The sequence below is a fragment of the Caretta caretta genome, chromosome 26 (assembly GCF_965140235.1).
Source record: "Caretta caretta isolate rCarCar2 chromosome 26, rCarCar1.hap1, whole genome shotgun sequence".
Classification (NCBI taxonomy): domain Eukaryota; kingdom Metazoa; phylum Chordata; order Testudines; family Cheloniidae; genus Caretta; species Caretta caretta.
The window spans coordinates 13318693-13330891 of record NC_134231.1 but is presented as its reverse complement, the minus strand read 5'-3'; the positions used below and the strand labels follow the sequence as shown (position 1 = coordinate 13330891).

At 50.2% G+C, this 12199-nt stretch overlaps 1 protein-coding gene across 6 annotated transcripts in view; it reads left to right on the top strand.

The window, feature by feature from the left end:
• The window catches only part of TET3 (tet methylcytosine dioxygenase 3), a 176208-nt gene that overhangs the window by 47787 nt on the left and 116222 nt on the right, over positions 1 to 12199 (top strand). For 3 of the 6 annotated variants that reach the window (XM_048829214.2, XM_075123489.1, XM_075123490.1), the window contains exon 3: positions 2824 to 2880. In XM_048829214.2, coding sequence (XP_048685171.2) covers positions 2824 to 2880 — 57 coding nt within the window. Of the gene's footprint in view, positions 1 to 2253; positions 2460 to 2503; positions 2579 to 2823; positions 2881 to 3589; positions 3740 to 12199 lie in introns of those variants that run through there. The other 3 variants (XM_048829216.2, XM_075123491.1, XM_048829215.2) reach the window with 3 other exon arrangements.

The following is a 12199-nucleotide window of genomic DNA, read 5'->3' as shown; positions in this document are numbered from 1 at the left end:
TAATTAAACCCGGTAAATATTGTTTCTGTAACCTAGCAAAGAGGATGAACTTTCCATAGCCACAGACCGGGCTCACGAAGGCTACCAGGCAGTGTACATGGAGACACTTTGGGGATGAAGTCATTGGATACAGAGACCATTCCCTCCCCAGTCAAAGTGCAGTCTGTTTGTATGGGACTTGGACATCTTTTATTCTGCTTTCCTGTAATCAGGGGGTCTGGATGGAATCTGCAGTCATTGGTATCCACAGCTGCCTAGGTGAGAGGTAGCGTATCCTAGTGGGTAGGGCACTGGGTTGAGAGTCGAGGTTCTAATCCTGGCTCCGTCGCTGATTTATTGTGTGACCTTGGGCAAGTCGCTTCCCCCATCTGTGCCTCAGTTTCCCCCATCTTTAAAGCGGGGGTAATGATACTGACCAGCCTTCGAGGTCTGTGGATGAAAAGCCTTGTGGAAGGACGATATAGATTCTCCATTTTTATTGTTTTTAATCATTTTGATGGATAATATCAATGTGTATTTTAAAGCATTTTTTTCGATTATCAAGTCCTATTTTCCCAGTTGCTCAAAGTTATGGGTTTTAAGGATTTTTTAACATTTATTTTTATCTATTTAAGTGTTCACAGTTGTGGGAAATTATGGATAGGGGGGTCAGACATGAATTATTTAATGACAGTTGAGGTTAAGATTAAAAAAAGTTAAAGCTTTATAATTGTTGAAACACAAATTGTCAACATCCCATATCAGAATGTACAAAGCAAGTAGTCTGAAATCAAACTGAGTCCTCGTTTTCCTTTGCCTGTTTTGCACATTTTGATGGTTAGAGATAGGAATATTTTGTCGTGGGTATATGTGTGCACGGGGAACTAGATGTTTACCTACATTTATTGATAACAGTCGAGTCCTTGCAAGCCTAACTGTGTGTGGGAGGAGGAGGAGGCAGAGAGATGAAGCAAAATTGTCCAGAGTGCAAGCCCCTTTGTACAGCACCTAGCGCAGTGGGGTCCTAGTCTGTGACTGCGGCCCCTAGATGCCACGGTGATACAAATATTAATAAAGGGTGGCTGATTCAGAACAGGGTGTATAACACAGACGCTACTGGCTCCCAGACCTGTGATCAGTCCACTGGGCCACACTTCCCCTTAGTGAGTTGCATTTTGAGCTCTCTTGGGCATGGGAATCTGTCATTTTCATGTGTAAATTCCCATCCCTCTCTAAGCCATATATTAAAACCTTTTAATTAAAAAAAATTAATTAGAGAGATCTATGGATAAAAATGTGCTAGACAGAAGGGCCAAATATTGCGGGCATTTATATACCACACCGATGAGTCGTGGGTGAATAGCTAGGTAACTATTGTTATAAACTCTGCTGTAGATTGCAGAAGGGTAAATCCAGAGTGACTCCGCTGGACTGGACGTTATCAAACAGGAATGAGGTCAGGATCAGGCTTTCTAAATTCTGCTCTTGGTTACCTAGAGTTGGATGGAGGGGTGCCTAGTGGTTAGAGCACTGGACTGGGACTTGAGCAACCTGGGTTTTAATCACAGCTTTACTCTGGCCTGCTGGTGACCTTGGACAAGTCACTGTACTGCCCCATGCCTCCGTTTCCCCATCTGTAAAACGGAGACTATGCTACTGACCGCCTTTGTAAAGTGCTTTGAGATCATCTGATGGAATGTGCGATAGAACAGCTGGGGATGATGATTATTACGCTGTTGTAAATCTGGAGTGACTCCAGTGGGGTGGACAACGGTACACCAGTGTTAGCGAGGACAGAATCAGATCTTATGAACAAGGTCTCTGACACTCATGTAACTGGAGTCAGAATTTGGTTCATTGCTTTTCTGGGACTCTTTACACTGCCTCCGGCTGTTGGGATGAGCACAGAAGGAGCGATGCTCCTATGCTTTCCTGCTGCTTCTCAGCAGCGGTGTAAATCTGGAGTAACTCCAGGGGAGTTAGCCAGGTGTAAAACTGACTTAAGCAGGTGCCCACCCTCGCCGGGCTAGATCCTCGGCTGGTTCAAATGAAAACAAGCTCTTTAGAAATCTGCGACAGCTACCCGACTGTCTTTTATAGCTGGCTTGGGTGGGGAGGGAGCGAGAGAGCTGCCTGGTGCTTCGTGTGACCTGAAAGAAGTCGATACGGTCGAATCGCTAGCAGAAAAACCACATCCCCCTCTTCCTCCTCCTCTCCACACGCACGCGTGCGCGTACACACACACGCACGGCGAAGCCTGCGAGGATTGGCTCGCCCGCCCCCTCGCTGAGGCGGGCAGGGGAGTGGGCATGCATATCACGTCCACAGTGTTTGTTTCTTCGGGGTGGGGGGGGGGAAGCGAACCGGAGCTCAGCGGTATGATAATGACTCTAGCGTCTGGCAGAAAGAAAAAAAGCCCCTGAATGCACCAGGGTGTCTGTAACCGAGCTTAAAGGAGAATGAAGCAAGATGGCTGCCGGGTAGCGTTGGATTCTCGCTGGAACTGACGAGGGCTGGGGGGGGGGGATTTTTGTGTGTGGGGGGGGGTGGGAGATCGCTGGCAAGCTGCGAGAGGAGAGAGCATTAAAAGCAGAACAAGGTAAATATAGGCTCTGCCTTGTGTTTCGTTTCAGTGGCCTTTAAATGTGAGAGTTGCCCTCCCCCGTCCAAGGGAGTTTGATAGGGATTTTCTAATAGATCACGGGTGTTTAAATAACACACAACATGCCCCCCCCCCCCCCCCAGCCCTTTCTGCATGCAATTCCCTGGTAGCTGGAGAATTGTGGTCGCTTGAACTGCATTGTATTTTGACTTTTTTTTTTTTTTTTTAAATTCCCCTTGCAGGTGGAAGTCGGGGACAATAAAGAAGGTGGGACGCAGGAGCAAGTGCTGGTGACAAAGGTAATCCTTTTTTTTTTTTTCCCCCTTGTTCAAGGACTGAGGACAAAGCATGGAAGGGAATCTGCGGTGGGGGGTGGAATTGGCCAACCACTAGTGATAGTGAAGCATGTGTTGCGGTATTTAAAAACCCAGGCGCCTCCAGCTTTACCCCTGCTGAACTGCAGATCCCTCTTCATCCAGGCATTTGCTGTTGTTATTTTAAGCCGTAATGTTTTTGCAAGGGGGGTGGGGAGGAAAGGAATCGCTGCATTTCAGCATCTCCTCTCCTCCCGTGGTACAGGAGCAAAAATAAATAAATATTGACACAATCCCCTCTTCCCCCCTTGTCTTTACAGGGGAGCAGCAGCCTTTCCCCTCTCTCTCTCCTAGATCTGCTGAGCTCAGTGGTAGGGCCGGTGCAATTAACAAGAGAGACTAGATTCCCCTGCTTTGAGCAGGCATGACATCACCCTGATGTAACCATGATGATGGCAGCTGTCATACCTCACTCGGGCGGACCCAGAGAGTCTGTCTGAGCTGCCGTGACCCAAAACCGCAACTCGGTTTCTCTGCTTCTGGGGAAAAAACGCAATTACGAAGAAGAGGGGGAAGGCAAGGTGTCTTAGGTTTTGTCACTTGAGGTTTAAGGCCGGTTTCCACTCCGTGTTATGCTGATGAGAAATCAGTGGGGTTACTCTAGATTTAGACCTGGTCCTTTACTCTGCTGCAGATCTGATGCCTGTGCCTTGGGAAAATACCCAGGAGTAGCTCACCGTGGGCGTTGCTATGGGGACAAAGTTTGGAGCATGGCACTGCAGCTTGCCTCGACGCTAATGCTCCGGGAATATGAGATGGGGGAAGAGGGAGGCTAAGAGGGAAGGTGAGTGAGCTGATTTCATTAGCGGTTTCAGGAGCGTTACCTTGCAGGGACGGAGGCTGGGTCTACACTCGAAAATTAGTTTGATTCAACTCCATCGCTCGGGGGGGTGAAAAATCCACACCCCTGAGTGGTGGTGTTAAGCTGACCTATAGCCCCGTGTAACCGTGCGAGATTTGACAGAAGAGTTCTTCCATCGACCTAGCTACCACCTCTCGGGGAGGTGGGTTACCTACACGAACAGGAGAACCCTTGCTGTTGGCGTATATAGTGTTTACACTGAAGCGTTACAGCAGCTTGACCAATGTGGTTCCTGTGTATTCGCCAGTCTGTTTTTTGTTTTTTTTTTTTTAAAGTGTCCCAAGCGATGGGGTTTCCACTATTCCTCTGGGGAGACCACTCCACAGATCTTGCTGATAGAAAGGTTTCCTGATATTCAGTCTGTACTGCAGAAATAACAGGCAAGATCCTCCGCTGGTGTGAACCATTGTAACTGCATTGGCATCGGCAAAACTAGACTTTTGACACTAGCTAAGGGCCAGTCGTTGCTTATTTTATTCTCTGATTGCATTTCCCGTTCCTCAGCTGTGTTTGCCATTTGGCTACGTTGCACCCAGGAGCCAAGGGAGACCAGCTGGATATGTATGCATCTGATGAAGTGAGCTGTAGCTCATGAAAGCTTATGCTCAAATAAATTTGTTAGTCTCTAAGGTGCCACAAGTCCTCCTTTTCTTTTTATGTATATCCTGGGTATTTCTGCAGCCACTTTTACTATGGCGTCTAAGGGCAAAACAGCTCAAAAGAGGGGGTAAGGAGATATTGATTAAAGTTGAAGCTTCCAGCAACGCTGTGCGTGTTCCTGCCGTGCCCTATGTCTTGTGTTCTCACAATATAAAATATTGCCATTCGGAGCTGTTGGCCTTTGATGCCCACGTTGCACTGGGGTAAATGAGAGGCCACAGTGCATAGCAATGGGGAATCTGCCCACGGTTTGTTACATCAGCGCAAGATCCGAGCCTGGCCCTCAGGCTCCTTGTGGCGAAGTGCTGAGCACCTTCAATTCCGTGGTTGCTGCAGGTGCCCGGCGCCTTTGGAAATTAGGCCGCTGGTTACGGTAGCTTCCCTTCTTCCCCTTTGTAACTGACGACCGTCTCTGAGTTCGGGGAGTCCTGTGCAGAGAGGAAATGTAATACTTGGAAAGGCCACCGCTCCCGGTGGTGTAATTGGCGTGGTTAAGTAAGGTTGTCCCCGGGGTCCAGAGGGAGGGGATCCATATCCTGCTTGCTGCTGTTAGCTGCGACCTAGCAAACAATGTATCGCGTCCTCCTGCTTTATTCGCACTGGTCCTGGTTTGGATCACACATCAGTGGCTGTGGAAGCGTTGTGCCATTGACATCACAGGGCGAGATTTCTTTATTCAAAAGCACGTAAGTGAGTTAGGAGCCCATGTCCCATTGACTTTTAGTGGGCCTTGTGCTCCTAACTCACTTTGGCTGCCTTGGAAAATCCCATCCAATGGGCCAGCCTGGTGTAAGTGAGCGTCAATGTCAATGGCTAGTGTACACTGGCCCATTGGATACATGCACCTTTTGCAGATTCAGGCTCCTGCCAACGAGGTGAGCCAGAGGTTGCATCAGGGCTCTGCCAGGGAAGGTACCAAATGGAGCAGCTGTTGTTTGTTTACCAAGCTAGCATGACAAGTCCTGACTGGAGTGCTAAGTCTTTGGTGGCACCTAATTAGCACTGATGATGTTTGTTTGCTTTACCAATGTGGATCCTTTATCGCAGGTAATTAGGGAAAGGGCAGGCCAGAGGGGGCTGTTTGCATTTAGAGTGAGGAGGGTGGGGAGCAAAATACCCTGGCCTGCTGCCTGACCTCTTCCTTTCTTTTGTTTTCGGTGTGAAATGCTACGCCACTGAAGGTACAAGGGGCAGATATTGTAGCAGCAGGGTTACAAAGGATGGGATAGCAGGCAAATTAGATTCCTCCCCCCCCCAAAGGACATGGGGGGCTGGTGTTGCAAAGGAGGGAGGCCTCTTCTTCCCTCCCCAAATTCAACCCCTTAACTTGCGTTAACCAGGTGAAATTCACCCCTCCCCCTGCCAAACTGGCATTGATGGAGTTTTGGGGGGTGCAGAATGGAATCATCCCAGCTGGTGGGCACGTAGGCCAGTCCCTTCCCGTTCCAGCTCCTGTGAGGGGCACAGTGATGAATGGACCGTTCCAGCCGTGGCACCCACGTTCCTTCCACCTCTCCCTCCCCTGTGCTGTGCTCTCCAGAACTGTAACGGAGCCCCCTTCTTCAGCAGGGCATGGCCTCCCTTCTCAGTCACCAGCCCTGGGGCAATGGAAATGTCCCAACCGCACCACACTGGGTTCCTCGACAGGGTGGGTTCCATGCACCGAGGTGACACCTGCCATTCCAAGGTTGGGGGGCAGCATTTTGAATCCAAAGCCCACCAAAAGGGGCCTGTGACCACGATTTTTCTCTTCTGATATTCTCTACTCTTTGCTCGCATGCACGATAGCTGGATACCCTGCATCCATTTCCATTGATCTCTCGGTGGTTGGGATTTCCAGGGTGCAGAGGCACCAGTCAGGCTGGAGGTGCCCCAGGAGAGCTGAGGATGGTTTGTGCAGCCCTTGCCTGCTCTGACTCAGACCAGCACCCTGCCAGTCCCTTGCTTCTGCATGCCCTAAGTTCACTCCGAAATCTTAAAAACATATTGATACCCCTGTCTGTGACGTTCATCTTATTTGTGCTTTGAGTTCGCTGGAAGAGACTTGACTGATCCCGTGTTATTGGAAAAGAACCTTGCTTTTTCACTGTGCTCTGATCCAAAGGAAGTTGAAATCAAATGTGAAGAGGCTGGAGATCATAGAATATCAGGGTTGGAAGGGACCTCAGGAGGTCATCTAGTCCAACCCCCTGCTCAAAGCAGGACCAATCCCCAACTAAATCATCCCAGCCAGGGCATAGTCAAGCCTGACCTTAAAAATATCTAAGGAAGGAGATTCCACCACCTCCCTAGGTAACCCATTCCAGTGCTTCACCACCCTCCTAGTGAAAAAGTTTTTCCTAATATCTAACCTAAACCTCCCCCACTGCAACTTGGTGGGAAAGTCTGGGGTCTAATCAGCTCGTCTATATTCCCTACCGATGCTTGTACGAATGGTGGAACAGAACCTTCGCCGTCAAAGTTCGTCCATTGCTGCAGATCAGATCAGTTGGTTCCAGCGGAAATGCTGTAACCAGGAAGAGATCTTTCCAAAATTGCCACTTTGCCCATCCCCAGCGCTGTTGGGGAACCCAAGAAGGATGCTTAGCATGTGGCAGTTCTGCATGGAAGAAGATTGGCTGCATTGATTCCCGATGTGCTGTCAGCATTGTTTTCGGAAAGGTATTCAAAATGAGACCTTGAGCAGAGACAATATTGCATTTTTGTTTGTTTAATCTAAAATGGCAGTTCTGTGGGGTTTTTTTTAATGTACCTTCTGCAGATCCATTCCGCTGCATCCCTTTCGTATTATTATTCCCTATTAAAACAAGGCTTTGCTCTGAAATCAGCAAGCTGGGAAATGTTCACCACTGAGACCTCAATTTCCAAATGAGCCATATGAAAAAAAAGAAAAGAAAAAAGAGACGGGTTTATCGTAATAGTTCTAATTGCCTACTGCATTCTTGTGCCTCCAATCAGTGCAGCATGGAAGGTATGAAATAATGTCTGGATGGCTTTTCCCCAGGGGCCAGGCACAATTATGTACTGCTGATGTCATAAAGAGTGGGATCATGGGTCCCCTCACTTCTAGTGAATTGCTACATTTCTTTTTCGGTTGGATTTCAGGTGCTCTGCAAGAGAGAGCGCTCTCCAGTATCTGTGTGTTACGTGCAGTTGTCCATGCAGACTGTGATCTACTCAGGGCATGGAACACCCTTTCTTGTATGTCTGGAAAGCAGCCAGGAGATTGCGGGTGCTGCTTCAAATAAATAATCATGAAAAGAAACAGCTGTGGGTTTCTTCTTCGGGGACAGATGTTGTGGGGTGGGGGGAGAGTGTGAATCAAGTAATCCAGATTGCTGCAAGGATTTGCTCCCATCAGAGGATTTTTCAGTTGACTTCTTTAGGAGCAAGATTGGTCCCTCAGGGTGAGTCCACAACCCTCTTATAGCAAGAAATCCAGCCAGATCATGGAGCTGCGCATCTCTGAATTAACATGGCACAAGCTAGGTGTGTCTGGTGGAGTTTGCAGGGCCATTCGGGAAGGTTGAGGCCTACCATTTAGAGGGACAGCGAAGAGACCGAGCCCCCACTCATTGGATCTGACGCTTTGTGTGCAGGGGCTTTTTGTTGTCCCAGTTCTGAGAGGGGAAGAGCTCTGGTTCCCGTCAGGGGGACAACAACATAGCATGTATATCCAGTCTTGGGGGGATGTGCTTGCACTTGGCCCTTCATTTAGCCTTGCTCTGCGCAGTCCATCGCATGCAGAGGTCTTTCAGTGGGCCACGTCCTAAGTAGCAGGGTGGGAGGTGGGCGAGAGGTGCATATTTATTAGGCACTCAGCTGCTACAGCGCCAGGTCCGCACGCAGGAATTGCTGGGTGGAATTCTCCGGCTTGGGGTACAGAAAAGGTCAAATGGCATCATCCCAATGGTATCGTCCAGGATTCAGGCTTTCAGGTGCTCCTGCAATGCCAATAAATAATACTAGCGGTCCCTGCTGGTTTTCAAGTCTATCAATCGTATACGTACTTACCTAGCTAGATGTGACGGTTTATTGCTTGTACTTCATGGAGCCTAGGAGCCGGAGTCATGGACAATGAGCCCGTGACACTAGGGTGCTGTGCAAACCCAGAACAAAGAGCTGACAGCCCCTGCCCAAAGAGCGAGCAGTCTAAACAGAAGACAGGAGACAACAGGTGGAGACAAACAGATGTGCTGTTTCAGTTTGGTTTGAAATGGGCCAAGCTGGGACTCTTTACGCATGTGCTTAAAAATTACGAGCCAAGTGCCTCTGTGCTTGCGAGAGTGAGTGTGGGCTGAAAGGTACCACGGCCAACAACTGCGACTGGTGGTGGTTTGTCAAGCTCTTTGTTTGTACAGCACCTTGCACAGTGGGAGCCTGGTCCGTGCAACTGCAACATAAATTATCATAAGCACAGCAGATCTTTAGATCAACTCAACCCAATCCCCGATCGCTGCCTGTCAGATGCACAGTAGCTGATGTCACAACTGGTAAGGTCTTTATTACTCTGACGAAGGGGAGGCTCTGACTTTTCCCCTTTAAATGCTTTCCCCAGTGAGGAGAGTTGAAATTTGCTGAGAGGTAGTTCTCTGCTCCCGTCTTGGCTCCTTCTGCGCTGGTTTCCCAAGCCTGTGGCTCTGAGAAAACGCCGGGAGACGCAGTGGTGGTTTGTGCCTATTTTTAGCCCATTTGGAGGGCCCCTTCATTCCCTGTCTGGAGACTCTGTCTCCTCGTGCAGTTGGCAGCTGGTGCTCCCGGCCGGATCACGCTGCCTGCCTGCACATGGCTTTTTTAGGTTTACAAACATTACAGCCTCGTGCATGCATCACCCCATGAGTCATCAGCCCCGTCACGATTGCAGGACTCGCAGAACGAGGCACCGGGGGAGGGAGGAGGCGGTGTGTGTGTGTGCGCCTTCGTTTGTGGTGGGGGGGGCGGAAGGTGAGAAAGTGACGATGACCCGAATGAGAAGTCGGCTGGCCGCAGGAGAGAGTCGGGTACAGTCAGAACGGGGAGGGGACGTGTTAATAAGGAACCCGGAGAGGTGACGGCATGTCTGATCGGCAACCAGCAGCGGGGTTTGTAACTCCCGGACGCGGCACCCATTGCTATGGCCAGTCTGTCCAACCGGACCCGAGAATCCCCCTTTGCTTGGACCCCTGCTACTTTTTGGAGGGGGGGAACATACAGTAGCACAGCCGTGCTCGGGACAGGGGAGGGTCGAGGGCAATCAACAATGGCTGGATTATTAACGCGATCCGCGCAGCAGCCCAAGGATCCAAGCCCTCTTTATTTCTATCCAGCGCCTGGGTTTTTTCTTTTTAAAAAAAAAAAAACATTTAAGGGGACATTTAAAATATTGTTGGGAGGAGGGAGCTCTAGCGACTGGGTGGATTAAAACTCTCACAGCCCCAGTGGCCTTCAGTTTTGCTGCTGTTGCAGAAGTAGGGGAGAGGGGAAAGGAGGGGTAGAGATGCAGGTAGGGAGAGTGTGTCTTCCCCCCCGCCCCCCCGCCCAGATCTGTTCCTCTGCACCAAGCCCAGTTACAAAGGGGGGCGGCAAAGCAGAACTGTGAAGGACTGGGGCTCCCTTGTTGGTGGGACATTCAGTGGCCTGACACCGTGGCCTGGCTTCGTTTCCCGTCCCCCTTTGGCTGCGCTGCTTTGAGAAGAGCAACAGTCCCTCCTCCCCGGCTGCAGCCTTAGGAGCGCGCCTTGTGCTATTTTTAGCTGCTTGTCTCCGGGCGTCAGGGAGAAGCAGCAGTCGGCTCTGTCTTCATCCGCACGCAAACCTTTCCCTCGCGGCTTGGGATCTGCGGCAGGGACCGGGGGGCGGCGGGGGCGGAAGGCGGGACAGACCCAGGGGTTAACAGGCTGGTTGAAACAAACCAGGTTCTGCCTTCTCTGGGATTGCCCTGGCCTCTCTCTCTTTTTTGCAGCCCCTGCTCTGCCTGCAGAGTGTCCTGGCAGCCTTAATGGAAATATGTTGGCCACGGAGGAATGCGGAGCTCTGATTAGTTCCTTCTGTTCCATGTGCCTTGATTAAGGCCTCGTAGCTGACTCCTTTTAACTTGCCTAGGACCCTAAGTCAGATGGGATGCAGGTCGCTTTGACAGCATGCTTGAATTACTGATGTGCTTGCAGCATGCCGGATCCTATGACCAGGCGGAAAATGGCTGCAGAGGCCAGGCAGAGCTCAGATTTATCGGAGAAGGGCTGGAGGTGTGGGTGGAGGGGGATTAGAGATCTCCCTTGTTGCTCTCCTAACTGCAGAGCTGCCCCGGGCCACAGCACCGACCCTCCGTCATCAAAGCTTTCCAGCGCACATACATCAATCCATGGGAGGAGCTGTAGGGCTCGGTAACAAGATCTGCAGCGTTTCACCTCTAGGTCAACTGTGAACTTGGCAGGCAGTGATTGAAAACGTTTAACATCCGATGGCAGCTCTGTATGAGATCAGATTTCTCTGCTCCAGCTCTGCATCCCAGAAGCCACATTCCCCTTGGGGGTGGTTGCAGCTGAGAATCTGGTGGCTCATGGGACCGAGTTCCTAAATTTACCATTGGGACAACGCTGCAGGCAGGATGGGGGTCTGTGGGGGGGGGATGCTCTAGTGTAGGCAGGGCTCAGGTGGCAGCTGGTGTTCTCACCCCTGTGTCTGGGGTGGTTATAAAGCTGGTGGCCATTTGTATGACACTGATGGGAAATGTTAAGGGGAAAGGATGATTAAAATGACTTTAGTCGGCACACACCTTGCATGGGCAATTATTTTTGAATAACTGGGTTGATGTAGGTAAGTGTAATGTAAGGAACAGCTTGAACTCTTTGTAGATATAAATTGGTTAGTCTCTAAGGTGCCACAAGTACTCCTTTTCTTTTTGCAGATACAGACTAACACGGCTGCTACTCTGAAACCTGTCTTTGTAGATAGACGCTGGACCATGCCCCCTCTGAGAACTGGGAGTTGAACCCAGGAGTCCTGGCTGTCCGGCTGCTGCTCTAGTCACCAGAGTGCATGCCCAAGAGTACTGGCTCCCAGCTCCCCCATGCCCTAATCACTAGACCACAGTGCCCAGCCGGAGCTGGGTATAGAACCCAGGTTTCCTGACTGCACCGCCTCCCTAAACACATGCTCCTTAGCCGCTCATCTTTTACAGAAGAGCCCTGGTAAAACAGCTGGGAACGGAACCAGGGCCAGTCCATGCTTTCGCGGGCAAGTGTACTGCTGCATGCACTGTGGTCACTAAGAGGCAGATAGAGAGATCTAGCAGAGTGTGAATTAGCAACCCACTGGAGAAACTGCCAGATACTATAAGAAATGGAGTCTCCCAAGAGTTATTGGTTGCGTGCTGTTGTCTACGTGGCATGTGCCTGTCTCCATCTAGCCTGGAACAGACCCCTGAAGTCCTCTAATTAAGAACCTCAGATTCAAGTGGAGAGATCTCAGTGCTGTATGGCTAAGGGAGGAGGGATACCATGGGGAAGCTGCACTGGAAGGTGTGGGAAGGATCTTCTGCTTTGGACCTTGTGGCCTGGGTTAATGGCCATTAATTATGTAGATACCCTGTGTGGATTCCCTGAAGTGCTACTGGAGGGCATCATTTCCCTGACTGTGAGCATCAAAGGTGACATGAGCTGTGCATAGTAGTGAGATCACAACAGCCTTTAATCTCCTGCCATTCTCCCTCACTTCAGCCAAGGCCCTGAGATCAACACTCTG